Here is a 20,611-nt window from a genome sequence, read left to right as displayed (position 1 = left end):
CATGTAAATCTTCAGAGAGTGAACTTTCAGGCATCATACCAAAATGTGATATGCAGATGTTGTGTGTGTTGGGGGATGGTTGGGTTGTGTTTTGTTTTGTTTTGTTTTGTTTTGTAGGATGGGGGACAAATTCTGTTCTCAGACTTTGTCCCACAAGACTAGGGAATGTTCTAAGTCACCTCTGCCTCTCACAATTTCTTCCTCCTTCTGGTAACAAACTACTCACAAGTTTTTCTTTTCTTTCCTCAGTGACTTCAGTGGTCACAGAAACAGGGGTAAAAATCAAATGTTTCTAAGTCAGAGAGCACGTGTATTAGATTCTGTAAATACCTAATTGCTAAAGCATATGGTAAGCTTTTTCATGACTTTTCAAGATTTTTCCTCTTAGCGCTTTCATTTTTGACAGGTTATAGAAGAAGATCTTCACCTGGCCAACTTAGTAGAGCATCCAAGAAAGGAAGAATTTGGCAGAACATAAGGAAAACCTGCTGCAAGATAGTGGAAAACAGTTGTTTTAAGTGTTTCATTGGCCTTGTCACACTGCTCAGCACAGGTGCTCTGGTAAGTAAGTATGGGAGACTTTTATGGGAAAAAATGTATTTGAAGTCTGCTACTTGAAGTCATCATGCCAAATTAGTTTTCCTCAGAACACTTATTATACAACAACGTTCATGATTTTACTTTTGGAAGACATATATTGCAGTTTCTTAAAATCTGTATATACCTCTTTCAATATTAAATAAAACAATTTTGAAATATGTGAATGACAGTGGCAAAAATGAATGTTAGATACCTAATACTTATTTTAATAAAGTTTTATTTTAGTAATATGCACATACATACTGTTGTACTGTGCTAGTACTTCGGTACCAATTCAATCAGGAAAGAGAATTGCTATCTATACTTTCAATGACCTTTGAACCAAAAATGTATTCACCTATTGAACCAACAACCCTAATTCTGGGAAATTATCCTATAAATATCTGAGCATGTATTAAAGGCATTTACAAGGCAATTCACTGAAGAATTCTTTGTAATAGAAAAAGATTGAAAAGCAAAAACAGTCCATAATAAGTGATTGTTTAAATGTGCTGTAGTATAATCTCCCTATGGGATACTGTGCAGCTATTTTAAAAATATAAAAACTGGGGTGCCTGGGTGACTCAGTCAGTTAAGCCACCAAATCAGTTTTAGCTCAGGTCATGATCTCAGGGCCCTGAGATCCAGCCTGAGGTCAGGCTCCCTGCTCAACAGGGAGCCTGCTTCAGGATTTTCTCCCTCTGCCCCCTTCCCATGATCTCTTACTCTCTCTAAAATAAATAAACAGATTTTTTTAAACAAATACAAAAGCATGATGATATTGCAAGGTACAGTAATAAGTGAAAAAAGGAAGATTTAGAATAAAATGTATCTGTTAGTTGTTTATTAACATTCATGACAGTTTCCCACTGTCATTCATTTATTTTGAAATTGTTTTATTTAGTTAATACTGAATGAGGCATGCGAGGTTTTACATAAAATAAAGAAAATAGAATGTATGTTATTTGCTTGTATTTGATTGAAGAGGATCAGAGAAGGATACACAGTAATAGTTAATTGTGAAATCATAGAGCAGAGAAGATAGAGTCACAGCTGGGAACCAGACTTTACACTGAATACATTTCTTAAGTAAACTTTATATCGATGTTTAGCACAGATACTGAGAACCGTGTTGAAATTCTAAGTGTATAGGCTAAAGAATTTTCACAAAATGAATGCACCCGTGTAACTGCTGCTTAGCTTGAGGAATAGACATTACCAGGACTCCAGAACCACATACTCTGACCCCTAACAATTTACTTCCACACTCCACATGGGTAGCTGGTATGTGGACTTCAACTGCCAATAGTTTAGTTTTGCCCATTTTTTATGTTTTTTTAAATGGAGACTTTTTAATATTTTTATAATATTTTGCATTATATACTATTTAATAAATAAATACATATAATAAAATCCTTTATAATCATTTTAGATGTTTATGATTTGCTTGTATAGACACTTTTTTTTTAATTGGTTCAACTGAAAGTCAGTAACTCTACTGTCATGATCTATTTACTTTTATTTAATGTTAGACTTATAAGAATCACACCATTATTTGTATATGATTATTCTAATCCTTATTTACTTTTTGACCTTGAATGCACTTCGATGTAAGTCTGCTTGGCGTTATTGGTACTTTTTTGCCTTTTTCAGTGCTAAAAGAAAAACATGAAATTGCTTTAGACGACATTGTCAGACTTTTCATCCTCCACAGTAAAATTAATGTTGACCTATTAAATCTAAGAAGTTTGGGAGAAATGATTATCGTTTTATTTCCTATTCATGTGCTTCCACTGGTTTATCTGATTATTTCTGCGGCAGTGCAAGTTTTATGACTTTGCTTGTAACAGCAGTGTGGATATCTGAAGACAAATTAAAAAAAAAAAAATCTCTACTTCTCTATTAGCACCTAGCATGCACCTGTGAGTTGACAACATGGAATTAGAGATAAGACCCAGTCAGATGTGAGTAAAGGTTCCACCTCTTATATTGAGTGTGATTAACTGACTGGAGAGAAGTTTCTTGGATCACTATGGTAACAAGTTGAGTCTGTATAAGAAGAAGTTCTGGGACCAATTAAAGATGTCTGCTATGGGCATGGGATCAGAAAATGATACGGATTATGTGAATAAATCCAAACAAAGTGAACCAGCCCTTAAAACAACAACCTATGACTTGACTCACCATCTGCTTAATAGGGAAGGCATTTCATTCCTCCCTATGCCAAAGATTTTTTAAGAAATTACATGTATACTAATCCTTAAATTTTTTACCCACAGGCTTTTGAGGATATCTATATTGACCAGAGAAAAACTATTAAAATCTTATTAGAATATGCTGACATGATCTTCACTTACATCTTCATTCTGGAAGTGCTTCTAAAGTGGATGGCATATGGTTTTAAAGCCTATTTCACTAATGGCTGGTACAAGCTAGACTTCATGGTTGTTCTGGTATGTATTTTAAAGAAAAATTGAAACGTTCATTATTTGATTTCCATCTTTACTCGAATTCTCACTTAACTTTTGCATTTACTTGTATCTTCCTTTCTTTTTCCCCCTCTCTGTATATTTTAAGTTACCAAAATCCCCTATATCTTCATTTGTAGTGCTTAACATTTGTCCTTTTCTTCTCATCCTAATATTTTAAAAGTTCAACATTTCATTCCTGGATTATTCTAACAATCGCCTGTGAACCCACTACTAACAGAATAGGCCTATTGCGCATCAGTGTACATTAGTATCCTAAAATATTTAAATTTTGTTGGTTCAATTTTTAAGTCATATATTCAAAATTAGACGACTTACCACAACCCTCACCATCACCACACTGATCCAAGCTACCAAGAGGTCACATTTGGGTCAGTGCAACACTTCTCAACCCGAGATCCCGGCTTCCGCCACCGCACACCTTCATTCCATTTCCCACACAGCAACTACATGCATTCTACTGTCGTAAAATCAAAGCCAGCTCAAGTCTCTTTTCTTCTTGAAACCCTCCAATAAGCATCTCATTTCACTTCCAGTAAAAAGCTACACTCTGTGCAATCAAAGCCTACAAGTCTCTACATGGTCCGATCTTACTCCTCCTACTCTCCATTTCCCCATCCCAGTCAACAGACTGCTGCATCAGCACTGACCTTCCTAAAGACCTTTAGGTATGCCAGAATGACTGCCATCTTAGTGCCTTTTCACTTATTTTTCCTTCCACCTGGAACTTTGGCTGGCTTACCTCACTTAAGCCTACTCAAATAAAAATGCTGAAGTTAGGTCTTTCTGCACTACTGTATTTAAAACTGCTTCCACTACAATGCTCCCTTGTCCTTTCCCACTTTCTTCATCTCCATAGCACCTGTTAATGTTTTATATTAATTGATAGTCATTGTTTATTCATTATGATTGTTTGTCTTTCCCCACTGAAAGGTTAGCTCCTTAAGGGAAAATTTGTTTTCCCAATATGGTTCTCTTCTTATCCTCAATGCCTAGAGCAATTCATGTATCATAATAGGTACTCAGTAATTTTTGTTGACTAAACAGATGGTTCCTGTCCTATAAACAGTGATTGAAGCTTCTCACTGTATAAAGAAGATGACTTACAATATCTGTTCTCTGGCTTCTAAATAAATTATTCCAAATTAACCTTTTGCTCCAACAAAATTACGATATACTTTCAACCCATTTTCCTCTTTCCTAGTCATTGTTCTTACGTGTCCACATCCCTCCACACTTACATAAATTATATGCTTACTTCAAAGCTCACTTTCAGACCATCTCTTAATATAGCATAAGAAAGAACAAATTTTTCATTTATGCTGTCTTGAAAATACAGAAAATATGAAGATACTATAAAAGTTGATCGTAACTCTATCATCTTGCTTGATCTCTATTAATATTTATTAATCCTGATTGATTTTTTAAAAGATTTATTTATTTAGTTACTTACTTACTTACTTATTTTAGAGAGAGAAAGAGAGAGAGAGCAGGGGGAGGAGCAAAGGGGGAGGGAAAGAGAGAATACCAAGCAGACTGTACACCAAGCATGGAGCCCAAGACATGGGGCTCAACCTCATGTCCCTGAGATAATGACGTCAGCTGAAACCAAGAGTCAAACATTTACCCACTGAGCCACCCAGGCGCCCCAACCCCGAATGATTTTTATGCATATGCTTACTTTAAAATATCACCTTAGTATCTTTCTATACATATTTGTAATTTGTATTTGGACTTAAAAATATTTATATCTTCCTTGATGCCTCGTCTCTGAAATCCTATTCTATTATCTTAAATAATTATGTATAAATTAATATGTAAATATATTCCAAATTTTGCTCTTATGAATGCCTAGTATACTATTACTAGATGACAAAAATTCATGAAACTGATTCTTAATCTAATTTCAAACTCAAAATTTATATAAATATTCACCCTTAATCATAATGTATGTCAAATATACAAATTTTTATTTATCTCAATAATATATATTCCTACTACCAGAAAATGTTTGTTTTATGTTTTTTAAAATAATTTTACCACAAAGTTATTTTCTTATACATTTCTATAAGTCATTGTTAAGATATATGGAAATATACTTTAAATCTTTTGCATACTTCTTGGTAAGGTTTGAACTGTTTATCTTTTTTATAAAAATGCAAAGCTTATTTTGCAGATTGTTTCGATTAAGTAAAAATTAAGCCCCCTATTCACTCTGTTTTTCCTTAAATGTATATAGGTGTTTTGTCTGAGCTTAGTAGGCAAATCTCGGGAGGAATTCAAACCACTTACTTCCATTAAATTCCTTCGGGCACTCAGAGTTCTATCTCAGTTTGAAAGAATGAAGGTAAGAAAAAAGTTTCTAAGCTAATGTGTAGATTTTTATTTACGATTATTGAACTTCTATAAATTAAATCTTCATAGTCTTCTCATTTGCATCATTAACAATATTAATGCAAAAACCTTACATTCTACTATTTTAATATATAGAAGGTATAGTAGAAATTTATTAAGATTTTAGGTCTTTATTGCTCATAAGATAGGAAAAATCATAAAAATAAGAAAAAAAAAACCCTAATAGTTGGGAGAGAATATTAAATTTCAAAAAGTAATACCATTCTAACCCACACGGATGTCTATGAGTATTAATAAAATTATCTCAATGTTGAAAATATAACTGACAGAAAATGAAACTTTGATCACCTACCTGTTTAAAGTTATAAGAATATTGTGCACACTAAGTAATTATTCTAAATAAAAGTGATTTTAAAATAAATTAGTTTTTTTTAAGTTACACATAACAAACTATGAACTCTTGTGTTCTCTCCCTCACCAACATGTTAAAATCTCTTCTGAGCACTGTGAGTAAAACTAATAGGTTGAGCCACAAAAAACAACTCATGTTCAATCTTTTGGGCCTATGATGGAAATTCACCTGCTATGGCTTGACCTAATGAAGAAAACAGAGTTGATGACCACCACACATAGTGTAATTATGTAATATACAGTGATCAACTGTGTGCGGAAATAGCAGCAAAAATCTAATTTCACCTTTCATTTCATAATCACACATCAGTGTTTTCTTGCATTTTTCATTTGCAAAGATTACTTATCACAACATGCCCATTTGCTTAATATTATAGAATGCCACATTGTCAATATAGATAGGATCCAATAAGAAAATTATCTATGTTTAATGGTCTAAGAAAGCGTCCAGTTTCATTCTTCTGCATGCGACTGCTCATTTTTCCTAGCACCATTATTGAAGAAACTGTCTTTTCACATTGTATATTCTTGCCTCTTTTGTCATAGATTAATTGACCATATAAGCGTGGGTTTATTTCTGGGCTCTCCATTCTGTTCTGTTACAGATTCAGATCTTAAGCTTCATCTTAACCTCTGGAGGTTCTGTAGTTGAAAGATTTCTGAAAATATATCATTGAAGTCACATGATTATAAAATTAATGCCTGCTATATTTAATAAGCTCCGGTCTTGGGTTCTCTCATTACTGAAATATTTGTGTCAACTGTATCTACAGCTTTTATTCGTACATAAGTGTATTTTCTGATAAGCATAGCATTTTTTTCATTAGAGGTATCAGTGGGCCTCTCAAAATATCTAAAATGCCAACAAAGGATCTGTGGCTTAGTTTTAGAAATAAAATTAAGTGTTACTGAAAGCACAGTTAAAAGTTAAATTATTTATTCAAAGCCAGAAGACTAAGGAATATCAGCAAGAAAACACAGCAAAAAGGAAATGGATTTAGTAATGGCTGAGGGAAGGGAGGATAGAGTTGTAGCATAGAGAAATGATGGTGCCTCATGAAAAAAAGAGAAAGAAATGAGATTGGGAGAAAAGGAGTCAAAAGTGTAATGCTAAGGAAAAGACGAAGAAATAGCAAAGAGTGGAAATTTCTGTTGGCTATAGGAACTGGCTTACATTTGCCATAACCACTACAGTGGAGTGATAAGAATAAAATTCCGATTGTAATATTCAAGAGAGAAGGGAGTTGAAGAAATGGAAACGGTGATTCTAGACTATTACTGTTACTCGAGTTGAGGGGGTAGATTTATTTCCCATATTTCCCACTCTGGAGTGGCTCACCAGGGACATAGAGTGGTGCCGTGAGTTGGTTTTTTATTTTGCTGGCTTCAGGTGCCCATTCAATGTTTCTTGACGTAGCCTCTTGCCTTGACTTCACTGATATGTGATCTCTTGGTCTTCCTCTTACTTCCCCCGACACTTCAGTGTCTGCTTTGTAGGCTAATCCTTCCAAAAGTTAGAATCACCAAGACTTAGATGTAGGCCTGTTTCTTTCTCGTTTTATGCACTTTCTAGCTAATACATACACATATAGTCACACAGGTTCGGTTGTCTATACAAGAAGGTGATAAATGTGTTGAATCAGTGAAATAATTATTTTGCTAATCAATTCTGTTGCCTTTTAGCGATTCCTTTAGTACAAAAATTTTGAGACCGTATGAATTTTTAATGTTTATTTTTTTATTTATTTTTTTTTTAAGATTTTATTTTTATTTATTTGACAGAGAGAGATCACAGTAGACAGAGGCAGGCAGAGAGAGAGAGAGAGAGGGAAGCAGGCTCCCCACTGAGCAGAGAGCCCGATGCGGGACTCGATCCCAGGATCCTGAGATCATGACCCGAGCCGAAGGCAGCGGCTTAACCCACTGAGCCACCCAGGCGTCCCTAATGTTTATTTTTTAATTAAAATTTATTATTTAGGTTATTCAAATACTGGCATGTGGCCTATTGAATTTTTAACGATGGCCTTTTTTGGGTTATTTCTATATGACATTACATTTAGTATTTCCAATTAAAGTGATTTCACATTTCTTACCTAAAGTTTACCTGTTTGTTTCTTTATTATACACCAGGTGGTTGTGAGAGCTTTGATAACAACAACTTTACCTGCTTTGAATGTGTTTCTGGTCTGCCTTTTGATCTGGCTGGCTTTTAGCATCATGGGAGTACACTTATTTGCTGGCAAGTTCTATGAATGCATTGACCCAAAAAGTGGAGAAAGGTTTCCTATATCTGAAGTCCTGAATAAGAGTCAGTGTGAAAGCCTTGTGTTTAATGAATCCATGCCATGGGAGAATGCAAAACTGAACTTTGATAATGTTGGAAATGGTTTCCTTTCACTGCTTCAAGTGGTAAGTTCACTTCTGATTTTTTTAAATAGATGTTTTTATATGCTCATTCATATTATAGGTGGAAATAAAGAACAAAATGTGGCTGATTACTAGAATTGGTTATAACATATTTTAGCAATTACTAGTAGATATGGGACATGCTACACCAGCCTTGTTTGGAAAGACAAAAGTAAAACACAGATGCTGCTCTGCTGGGAGAAGGAAGTACAGAGGAAGGTAGGATTGACAGGGAAGATGACAGGTACTGGAAAACTATTTCTACTTCTGTCATCATTGATAAGGTAATAGGGTCACAATTTTTGGTCCAGCTCAGGGTACTACTGTTTTGTTTCTACTTAGTGCTATGGCTCCTCAGTCACCCAGCATCTAACAGAAATGAGCAGATAAATCATTCATTCTTGTCTTACCTCCCCCATAGAAAAGCACATGTGTAGCAGTATAGTAAAAATGACACTTGGGCACCATGTATTTATTTATAATTTATCTATATACCTCTTTCTATTTCTACTATCTTACAGTATTTTGTTATCAACTACAATTAAGCTACTACAATGAAGCTAAGTGGTTTTAAATTTGTGTTAATAGACAATATAAATGCAATAATGAAAATTATAAAGGTCTCAATTACATGGTATATTGAAATGTGGTCAGCCTTACTAATCGAGTTTTACTATATTAATAACAAATTGAGTTTTACATTTTATTTGCCACGAAGCTTACAATTGCCGTAAGAATTAAATACACGCCATTTTTACAGGCAACGTTTAATGGATGGATCGCTATTATGAATTCAGCAGTTGATTCTATTGGTGTAAGTACAATATCATCTTAGAGCCATTGTGAAGGTTCAAGGCAAAGTTATTTTCTCAATTCAAGAAAAGGGTAACAACAATAACAGAATAAATAACATGATGAAAGCAAATGCTTATGCTAGACAGAAATTAAATACATTTCAGATTGACTCTGTCACTGAAAATGAAATCCTCCCAGGATTATGTACAGTGGTTGAAGCCCAGTAGGCCCATTTGAGGGATTATCAGACTTCGTTACAATTATGAAACCAATGCAGCAAACTTTAAAATCCAAGTAAACAAAGCAATAATGCCACTTCACCAAAGAACAAAGTGGAAACATTACCTCATGGAGAATTGTTGGTTTTTCTTGTTGTAAACTGCTTATAAATTCTATGTTTTAAAAGTTGGTATACCAATATTCTGCTTATTTTTTCCACTTTTTAGTTTATTCTTATTTTTAAAGATTTTGCTTTTTAGAGCTGTTTTAGGTTTACAACAAAATTGGGAGGGAGGTATAGAGATTTCCCATATACCCACTGTCCCCACACATGCATTGCCTATTATCAACACCACTCACCAGAATGGGGCACATTTTCACCAAGGATGGACCTACATTGACTCGTCATAATCACCCAAAGTCCATAGTTTACCTTAGGGCTTACTTGGTGTTATACATTATATGGGTTTGGACAAATGTGTAATGACATATAACTATCATTATAATATCATAGAGAATATTTTCTGTATGCCCTAAATCTGTTATGCCCTAAGAAATCTGCTATGCCCTACCTTATTTTGCTTATTTTTTAACTTAACTTTTAGGTAAATAGGCAACCTAATTTTGAAGAGAACATCTACATGTATTGTTACTTTATCAACTTCATTATTATTGGATTATTTCTTCCTTTGAGTATGCTGATTGGTGTTATTATTGCTAATTTCAACACGCATAAAATAAAGATAAGTACAGATATTTTTTGTTCACTAGTGCTTGAGAAAATCAAGCACATTTATAAAAATGTCCTGCTTCAAATAATTAGTTTGGGATTCAGCTAAATATCATTTTTATTTGGTACTTAGCTAAAAAAAATAAGTTGATATTTTTGCATATTGACAAATATTGTTAAAGTGTTTATCTTTACATTGTTTTCTATATTCAAATGTAAATGGGCAAGTTTAAAGGCTAAAAGTTACAAGTGTTTCTATATATATGTTTGTAAAAAATGACATGCTGACAAATAAGTAATATTGTGGTATGTCTGCACAAATATGTAAAGAAGTTCAAGAAAAATATGCTACACATTTTTACTCTCTGATATGTTCACAGCTTCAGAGTCATAACCAACATAGACATATTTGTCAGTGCAGTAGGTTTTCCAGCTAGACATAGAGAGAGTCCTAAATATATGACCCAAATAGGAGTGCTTGAAACAAGTAGGAGACAATTCAGAGACAGAAGCAAACATCCACCTGACACCATCTCCACACATTTCCTTCAGGGCTTCTACAAATGCAAATGCATCAAAAGTCCTTGAAGTCTGCTTATTTTAACCACAGACATCTACTCTCTAGAGGTGTAGGGAAACCTAAAAAGTCAAAGAAAAAAATAGTCTAATTCTGAAATTCTATCTTCGGCCATGTCATCAAAGTTCAGCCACGTGCAGACTCTGGTAAACAAACCACTCAGTCTCTGCTAATCAAATGGGATTAGGAGAACAGTGTTCAACTACGAATCTGATGGATGCTTCAGCTTCTTGGGACTTCAGCCCAATGGGATAACATCCTAAGGTTTGCTTCTGGACTTCAAATTCATGACTCTCATCTAATTTAAGTGACTGAGTCCTGACTTAGGGCAGTAATAATTCCTAATTTTTAGATTAACACATTAACTATTTACCTCTTATTCACTTTATACATTCTGTATAAGATACTAAAATTAGCACTAGGAACACAAAAATAAATAAGCTCTAGAAGGCACTATGAAGATGTAAACACAAGGTGCTGTTGGCATAATAGTATAAAAATATCATCTGATAAGCATTATTTGGAAAATTAAGTAATATACAGACATATAAAAATATATAAATGACCAATTCTGTTTTTTTCCTGCTTATTAGAAGGTACAAACCAATTTTATCTTTAGCTTTGGAATTCAATTTTTCTTAGCAAACCTTTCCATTTTTCCCCCACTGTTTCTCCTTCATCTCTGTTTAACATGAGGTAGGCTTCAGGAGAATGAAAAGATGAAAAAGAGTTGACTGCCCACAAGAAAGTGCACCAGAACATAATTGATATGTGTCATTACCCAATATTCTACATGTGTTTAGTGTGGATTTGTGTGCAAAAAATCAGACGTAGTTAAACGTGATTTAGATCATTGCCTTATGCCCTTTGTAAAATATTAAATCAGTAATTACCAACCTTTCCAAAATGCCTATTAATGATAAGGTAAAATTTAGATTCACTGTGATTTTAATATCTTTTTCTTTCATTTCTTTACCAGGGAGACTCAAATATCTTTATAACAGTCAAACAGAAGAAACAATCCCGTGCACTGAGAAGGCTGTTGTGTGAGGAGTCTCAAAAAACAATCCGGCGCCCAGGAGTAAGTTTCTTCTGTATATTCTCTTTTAAAAATGAAAACGTGTTTTTGAAATTCTTCACAAATGCTCTTGGCAAAATTTAAAAATATGTTCCTTAACAAAGTTTGGATGGTCCTTTGTTTGTTTTGACTGCATACACTGTAATTATAGTTTGGTAAAAACTTGGGCCCTCACTTATTTTCCTGTTTATGCTAGGAGGGAAATTATAATTCTACAGACAATATGTGTGTATATATAAGCTATTAATAAGGCCACTATGCCTTTCTTTTTTTCATCCACAGAATAAATTCCAAGGATTCGTCTTTGACTTGGTAACAAGTGAAGTTTTTAATGCCATCATTATGGCTCTTATCTGTTTTCAAGCAATAACTATTATGATACAAAGTGATGAACAGAGTCAAAATATGGACATTGCTCTCTGTTGGATTAACTTAGTTCTTATTATACTATACACTGGAGAATGTGTACTGAAGCTCATTGCTTTCCACTGTAACTATTTCACCATTGGATGGAACATTTTTGATTTTATGGTGGTCATTTTCTCTGTTATAGGTAAGATTTTTAGTCAATTTTCTTTTATAATAATACTAATTCAGGCAAGTTCTTATACTAAATGTGTCCTCAGATACAGACAAAGGCAAACAGGCAAACAGAGAAGGGATCCTTCTTATTCCAGTAGGAATTTTTGCATTCATACATGTATACACACTTGACAGCTATAAGATATTCAAAATACTTGTTGAATTAATACATACACTTTACTTTACTTCAGAGATCACCTTTTCAGTGTATCACATACAGAATTTTCTAGGATGGCTCTAGAAGGAGATTTATGTCTTAGCATGATATAACCTTTCACGGTCCCTATTCTTTTTTCTCTAATCTCTAAAACTGTTTACAACTTTCACAGCACTAGAGTGTTAGGCTTTAATGAATTTGTTACCATTTTTCTCTTACCCTGGGGACCTCAGTCTTTTATTTAACAAATATATTTGATTATCCCCTTTGTGAATACACATTATGCTATATGCGAAGAATCCAGTAGTAAACAAGGTAGGCATAATCCCTGTATGCACATAGTTGACAGCCTAGTAAGGGATAGAGATGATTAAATAGTACATATATAATGTTGTGCTATTAAGGTGATAAGGGAAAAAGCACAGGGTGTTACAGTGGCACAAAAGAGTGAGGGGAACCTAACAGTAAGTAAAGGTCAGAGGAAATTGCATGGAAGAAGCAAAATTTAAACTGAAACTTATTGGATACAGGGATAGCCAAGTAAAGAATCTAAGATAAAAATGTTTTAGGCAGGGAAAAGTTTATTTTCTGCCTCCCTATAAGACACATACTAGAATGTAAATTCCACAAGAGACAATATTTAAATGTTAACCGTGTCAAACATATTCTATATAATCAATAGTGAAAATGGGGACAAACTATCTGCCCACTTGTGCTTCCAGAAAATTCAACCTATTTATTTGGTGGTAGAAGCAGTCTACCTATTGATAGACAAGCACAAGAAGCTTGAAAGCAAAGTACATAAAAGCAGGAAGGGGCTGATAGGAAGAAAATAAGAGGAATATGGAATTAAAAAGCCATTTGGGATTAAAGTGAGAGTTACTGAATCAGAGATCTCTAAGGAGAGCAAAGCACAAAGAAAAGCTGTTTGATTTTGAAATCTCAGAAGGTGAAGAATCCTGCATCCAGAATGTGGCCGTAGCTGCATATGACTAAAGTAAAATGATGGAGATTATCGCAGTTAAGAAAGTCAAAGAAGAAGAAACTGACCTTTCAATGAGTTGTTGATGGTGGATGTTGGGGTGGAAAGGGCGACAGTGAACCAAGTACTAATAAGTCTCCAATGAGTGTGAATGAGAAGGAATAAATAGATCATAGAGCCAAGAAATGGTAGGCAATATTATAGTTCAGTGACATGATCCACAATGTGTCAGAAGAGAAATTTTTTTTTTCTTTATAAAATTGACTTAAAGTATCTAGAAATCACATTGGAAAGAATAAAAGATGCTTGGTCATTCCATTTTTCAACCCCAAGAAATATGGTGTGGGAAGAAAGAGCTGTCTGCAGTTGACAATGTTACAAGGGAAATAGTATCCTTAAGATAAAGTCAGATTTTAGATAAGAAAGGAAGTAAAAACAATGTAGTGATGAGGATGTAGAAAAAATTGTCTACAATTAAATGGGAATATGTCTGGCATAATGGAAGAATTTGGAAGATTGTGAGGAGAACTGACAATTTGAGTCAGAGTAGAAGATTTACTATAACAAAGTGGAGATGAAGATATAGGTAAGATAGAATGTCAGAGAGAATGTTGTCATCGACAATGACCAAATTGAAAGGAAATATGAGACATGGTCCTTCCAGATTCAACAAACTTACCATCTCAATTAGAAGCTTCATGGGATTCTCTCCTCCCCACCTTTTCAACTCTAAATGAACCTCCTTGTCTCCAGTACTTCCAGAGGACATATGCCCTATGTTTCTAGGGTAATTGTAACTTTACCTTGTTTTATAGTGGTAGCTCTCACTTCCATAGTTCCCTCATCTAACCACAACTGCTACAAAAAAAGTTCTAGGCCAGGACTCATTTACTTAATTCCATTTAAAACTGCTAAGGACCCAAATACTATTTATGAAATAAATAAATTAAACTATAATCTGTGAATCACAGAATGCCAAACATTTTTGTAATTATATTGATCATCTAAGTCTTTCTACCTTGCATGATAATAACTTTAAATATCTAGTTCTATTCTCTAGATTATAAGATCTTTAAGGACAAAAGTCAAGTCGTTCATCTTTGCATATTTGCATGACACCTTTATTAGATATCCAGTAAAGCCTGGATTGAACTCTTTAACAACTATCACCAGAAAAAAACACGACTAATGTTCTATATTATGGAATCATGCCATTTGTGATTCCAGAAATACTGACCTATAGTACTCTTAAGATGATGTGCAAATAATTCCCTTCCAAATTTTGGTAGATACCCTGAAAATTGCCACAGTTAGCGTTTGGGTAATCCCCACTTTCAATATGTTCTGTTATTTGGGAAGGATTAATAAAATGATCTTAACATATAGAAAAAATGATATAATAGTAATTGAAATAATGAATAGTTGAAATAAATAATTGAAATAATAAATGAAATAAAATAATTTATATTTCTCTAAATATAATCACATTTAAATAATTTTATTGCCTGTTTTATCTTCTCCTACACCAAGAACTAGTTCTGCCTATAACGGTAGGATACTACCTTGTGTCTCCTTCCATTATGGAACTGATACGACTCTCACGGATTATCCACATCCTGCGTCCTGGGAAAGGACCAAAGGTATTCCATGATCTGCTGCTCCCTTTGATGCTGTCTCTACCAGCATTGTTGAACATCAGTCTTCTCATCTTCCTGGTCATGTTTGTCTATGCCATCTTTGGAATGTACAATTTTGCTTATGTTAAAAAAGAAGCTGGAATTAATGATGTGTCCAACTTTGAGACTTTTGGCAGCAGTATGCTCTGTCTTTTCCAAGTTACAATATTTGCTGGCTGGGATGGGATGCTCAATGCAATTTTCAACAGTAAATGGTCTGACTGTGATCCTGATAAAATTAACCCTGGGACTCAGGTTAGGGGAGATTGTGGCAACCCCTTTGTTGGGATTATTTATTTTGTCAGTTACATCCTCATATCATGGCTGATCATAGTAAACATGTACATTGTTGTTGTCATGGAATTTTTAAATATTGTTTCTAAAAAAAAAGCCAAGACATTAAGTGAAGATGATTTTAGGAAATTCTTTCAGGTATGGAAGCGGTTTGATCCTGATAGGACCCAATATATAGACTCTAGCAGGCTTTCAGACTTTGCAGCTGCCCTTGACCCTCCTCTTTTTATGGCAAAACCAAACAAGGGACAGCTCATTGCCATGGATCTTCCCATGGCTGCTGGGGACAGAATTCATTGCCTTGACATCTTACTTGCTTTAACAAAGCAAGTTATGGGTAAAGATGTGAGGATGGAGAAAATGATTTCAGAGATGGAATCAGGGTTTGTGTTAGCCAACCCTTTTAAGATCACATATGAGCCAATTACTACTACTTTGAAACGAAAACAAGAGGCAGTCTCAGCAACCATAATTCAACGTGCTTATAAAAGTTACCGCTTGAGGCAAAATGACAAAAATACATCAGATATTCATATGATAGATGATGACAAGGAAGTTCAAGCTACCACAGAAAGAGCCTATTTTGACAAAGCTGAGGAAAAGTCAACTATTCAAAGCCAAATCTAATCCCACTTACCACATTTTAATCTTCTTCATGTTCTAAAGAAGGGGCTTCCTTGTATATTTTATGTCTACTTTATGGGATTTACATCACCATTAGTAGGACTTAGTCACAAATAAGCAAGTACAATAAGTACTTTCTTAAGGTGGGATAGTGTTAAAAAATAACAGTGTTACAGGTCATTAAATCATAAACTTGCCTACACAGATGCCAACTGGGGAAGAGAAAAAGGCTGTTCTTAGAAACTTCCTTTGAGATCAACCACAGATATTCTTGGGCTGATCCAAACCATGTTTGGTTGACCGGAGCCTTGGTTTTTGTTTTTATTTTCTTTTATTTTTGGTACTGGGAATTCATATTCTCTGATTGTTTCTGGATTCCTGGTTTTTCATCCTTTGGCTAGTTCTACCTAAGCTCTAGCTCTTCAACAGAATTAATTGGGAGAGTAAGAAGCATAAAGGTAACCATAATTATTGCCTACGTTTTCCTCATTTTTTTTCACATTTATACTTTTTCTAAGTATACATCTACTAAAATGATATATATAGAAACTGTTAGTAGACTCCTGTATTATTTTATCATATTTACCATTTATCAGTGATGTAACATTGAGTAGTATGATCTGGCAAATGAAAGTCATAATATGATTTAGAAGAGTCAAGGGTTGCCATTATGTCTAGGGATTTTCACAGAGTCTTGATGCTTACTTGGGAAACTGTGTCCACTTTGAAATACTTTCCACTGTACTTTGTGGTTCTCTATAACTTAGAGAAAGAAAATGACCACTGAAACTGTGAGGAACCTGAATAGGAGATCAAAGTGTAAGTTTGTTGTTGGTGGTGTTATGTAATATTAGTATATACAAATTAGTTTTCACTTCCTCATATATCTATCTAAGTTTGTTTCTGCTGTTTTTAATCCATCACACACACCTCCTGTAAAAGGTTTTGCGTTTGAAAAACTTGAAAATCCTAAATATTAATTTTCACTATTGAAATTGTATTTAAAAGATAGACACAAATAGTTGGTTTTCGACATAATCACAAAAATGTAGCTACTTGTATCCATGTAGTATGAGATTCTGATATTTGTTCCCTTTGTATGAAGATTGATTTCAATGTGCCTACAAAATCCTAAAGGATTTGGAAAGAAAATATATATACTGTTGACTTAAATGGCAAACTTCAAATATGTTGTATGACATCCAATGTCACTTAAATGTCATTAATTGTATTTTATTATGAATGCATGATCTTGAGCCTTAACTATTATAGCTTATTTCTGCCCCTCAGAAATGTATTAACTTGACCAAGATGCCTTTGGGGGAACCCTTAAGTAAATGTAATTTCAGGGTTCTGTTTCTCTCTATAAGTGTTCCTTCCCTTTCTCCTCCCGTTCTTCATCATGTGATGGGGACCAGTGAGGAACTAGTGTTAACTTGGTGACATGGTGACAGCTGGTGCTTGATCTAAATTTTTTAGTTTTCTATTTCTTAGAAATGCTTTAATGTAGAAACTGCTTCAGATATTTAAACTTAACCTTAACTTGCTTCTGTAAATTCAATACCATTAACTGATTTTAGTTTGAAAATTGTATCTTTTACTTGTAAACCATGTTTGCCACTAACCTTCCAAAAACTGTGTAATGAATTATTTTTAACAAAATCTTACAATATATTCTACTTTTTAGAAACTATAGAAAATAATAAATACAACCTGTTAACTACAGGAAGCTTTGGTTTTTGTTTTTGTTTTTAATAAGTCAGCTTGTCTATTTTGTATGATAGGAAATTTTTCAAATGAGCCTAATCACATTAAAGCTTACTCATTCAGGCTCAAAATTCAAAACTGTGCTTCCTTTGGATTCAAAAAAATTTGTAAAATAATTGTTAGTAAGCTTAACAGAGACCTTTACACACTGACAAAATTTACAAAGTACTCTTCCCATCAAAGTCATTAGTTTTTTAGATATATATCTCAATATTACTTAGAATTTGCTTTATGGAGGATAATGCTGAATTTAAATTGATTGTTGTGCTTCTTTAAAAAAATTTCTTTCTATACCTTTTAATACATATAATGAATATACTTTGAAATGGTTTTAAAGATATTGAAAATAACTACCATTTATTGAGCAGACTATTATGCCCCTCCTTGCTCCAAACATTTATCATGCATGAATGCAGCATTCACAACTCATGAAGAAATGATAATTTTCATTTTATAGCTGAGCAAAACAGACTTAGAATGGTTATAAGAGCTTCTATATGGCACAGAACTTGTAAGCAATGAGACCAGAACCTCAAACCAGGTCTAATTTCAGAGCCTTAATATTTGACTCCTATGTACAATAACTGTCTAGGAATAAATGACCTAGTTAGAGGCAGAAAAAGTTCAAGATGAATTAAGTTGTTGAAGAGAGATAAGTTTCCTCTCTCTCTCTCTCTTTCTCCCTTCCCTTCTCTCTTTCTCAATCTCTCCTTTGGTGGAGGGAATTTTAAAAGTAGAGCCAACCCCTGGAAAAAAGAAAGACACAAGGAATAAAACAATAGAACTTTTTTCATTCAATAGTTATTGTATGCTAGATACTAATATAAACCCAGAACTGGTATACATACTCATTCATACTTACATACATAAAACATGCATACATACAGCTGAGACTAGAGAACTTGCTGACTACTGAGAGAAAACAGCTAATCATAATATAGGGTAATTTGTACACTATTGGTGTATGTATTCAGGAAAGAAGATGGGTTCTACATTGAAAATTATAGGTGAAGTTAGTAAAGTGGACCCTGGAAGATAAAGAAAGATTTTATCAATTAGAGAAGAAAGTAACGTAGTCAACAGAAACATTTTTAAGAAAAGGAGTTCATACAGAGATGAACTCCTGAGCTTTTGGTTCTTCAGGCTAGACTATAAAGAGAAAGAAGAATTAAAGATGGGATAAAATGTCTACTCCAGAGATTGGATGGAATAGTAGAGCAGAATACTTTGAGAACCCTGATCCCTTCCCAGACATGCTTTATTTAGTCCTTTGGTTAATCTCCCTTAACTGTTCTTTGCAGTGATTCTAGGTCCACATTCTCAGTTGTAACAGTTAATGAAGAGCGCCAGTCCATGACTGAGTCTTCACTCTCCGGGGGACTTTCATCTTTTATGTTAGAGAACCTAACACTGTCCAGGTCAGACATTTAACTCCTTTCCTTATCTGTAAGTGAATCTCTTATCTTCATTGACTTCAAAAGCACATATGAGCTCAAAGGATTTTCTCTCAATTCCAGCTAGTTTATGAACCATCCAGATGGCACAACACCCCAGTCCTGGATTCTAAATCTACATTGCCCCTTCCTGATGGTGCACAGGAGAAGAATGAGGCACAAACAAGTCAGCTGCAAGAGAAAGGGAGCAGGGGGCAACAGTAGAAAAGACTGTTGCCCCGAACAACTCCTCAGTCCCACTTTTGTTAGATATACACAGTAATCAACAAAAGAGCCAAAGAAGGCCAAACATTAATCATATACCTAGTAGATAAACAAGAAGGAGGGCAAAATATGTCTGGTCAAGCAGTATAACGTTTATAGTTGAGCAAAGACATAAGCACATTCAGAGGACTTACCTAATTAGCCACAGGCACTCTCAGCGGGGCAGTGGGGGTGATGGAGGGATAACAGAAAACTGAAGCAGGCGGCATTCCGCCCTGAGCTAGCCGGGCATCCCCAGCTGCTCTGCTTCAAGGCCATATATCGTCCTCTCCCCCAGAGACCTGTTGCCAGTATGTGTTTTTCTTGAGGCTATATCTAAATGTGCTTGGTAACTAGTAAAATTTCCCATGGGTTATATTTTAAGTAATACATTGTTCTGAGGAACGGTTACACTACATCACATGAGAGTAACTTCTTAAAATGATGCATAAATTCAGAGTTCCCAATCATGTAAAATCTCATCATCATTCTTCCCATTCTTTTCTCCTTCCCATTTTTGTTTTCATAAGATTCTACTGAACACCTAGGGATTAGACACAACAATTTAGAGATAAATAAAGTCAACTTTATCCTTAAAAAGGTAGTAGTGAGGGTTTTACAGAGAAGCAAAATTAATCGAATAACACGTTTGCCCCACTATCCAAAAGTAGAGTGTTCCTATAAATCTTTTATAAACTGAAATGATGTAAAATGAAGAAGTAATTACCACTAATTTATATGGGAAAAAAAAAACTCTATCATTCTAAAGCCCCAAAAAATAACCTTTCAGCTTTTTTAGATCTTTGTGTATCTAATGGATACACAAGATATTTCAAACAAAGTGTGGATGCTCACAAACACTGTTCAAAGGTGTGGCAGTTTGATGTTGAGGTGCTGAGTATAGCTCTAGAGAAGGAGCTTGGTGCGGCCACTCTTGCTGCCTGGATAACAGCTTATGGCAAAACAAACACTATTTTCACTTTTCCTTTAATTTTTTATTTCCTTTCTTCTTTTCATAAAAGTGAAAATCCTCTTTGTATTTCTTTTGGTTAACAAGAACAGGTACTCATGTAGGCCTTTTGTAAAAGCAAACTGGTGCAACTCAAACTTTTGAAAAGCAAGGGATACCTGTATCCAGATTTATAAGAGGAAATTTACTATTACAGGAAATGTTTCACAGGATTACAGAGGCT

At 34.3% G+C, this 20,611-nt stretch overlaps 1 protein-coding gene across 2 annotated transcripts in view; it reads left to right on the top strand.

Moving 5' to 3' along the window:
• SCN7A (sodium voltage-gated channel alpha subunit 7) overlaps positions 1-15,989 on the top strand; it is a 79,863-nt gene extending 63,874 nt beyond the window's left edge. For both annotated transcript variants that reach the window (XM_032880362.1, XM_032880364.1), the window contains exons 17-25: positions 407-561; positions 2,859-3,032; positions 5,308-5,415; positions 7,965-8,243; positions 9,001-9,054; positions 9,860-9,997; positions 11,538-11,642; positions 11,922-12,192; positions 14,891-15,989. In XM_032880362.1, coding sequence (XP_032736253.1) covers positions 407-561; positions 2,859-3,032; positions 5,308-5,415; positions 7,965-8,243; positions 9,001-9,054; positions 9,860-9,997; positions 11,538-11,642; positions 11,922-12,192; positions 14,891-15,957 — 2,351 coding nt within the window. In that variant the 3' untranslated portion in view covers positions 15,958-15,989. The remainder of the gene's footprint in view (positions 1-406; positions 562-2,858; positions 3,033-5,307; positions 5,416-7,964; positions 8,244-9,000; positions 9,055-9,859; positions 9,998-11,537; positions 11,643-11,921; positions 12,193-14,890) is intronic.
• The last annotated feature ends 4,622 nt before the right edge of the window (positions 15,990-20,611 follow it).

This window comes from Lontra canadensis, unplaced genomic scaffold (assembly GCF_010015895.1).
Source record: "Lontra canadensis isolate GAN:19392208 unplaced genomic scaffold, GSC_riverotter_1.0 scaffold69, whole genome shotgun sequence".
Classification (NCBI taxonomy): Eukaryota; Metazoa; Chordata; class Mammalia; order Carnivora; family Mustelidae; genus Lontra; species Lontra canadensis.
This window is presented reverse-complemented; position numbering and strand designations above follow the sequence as displayed.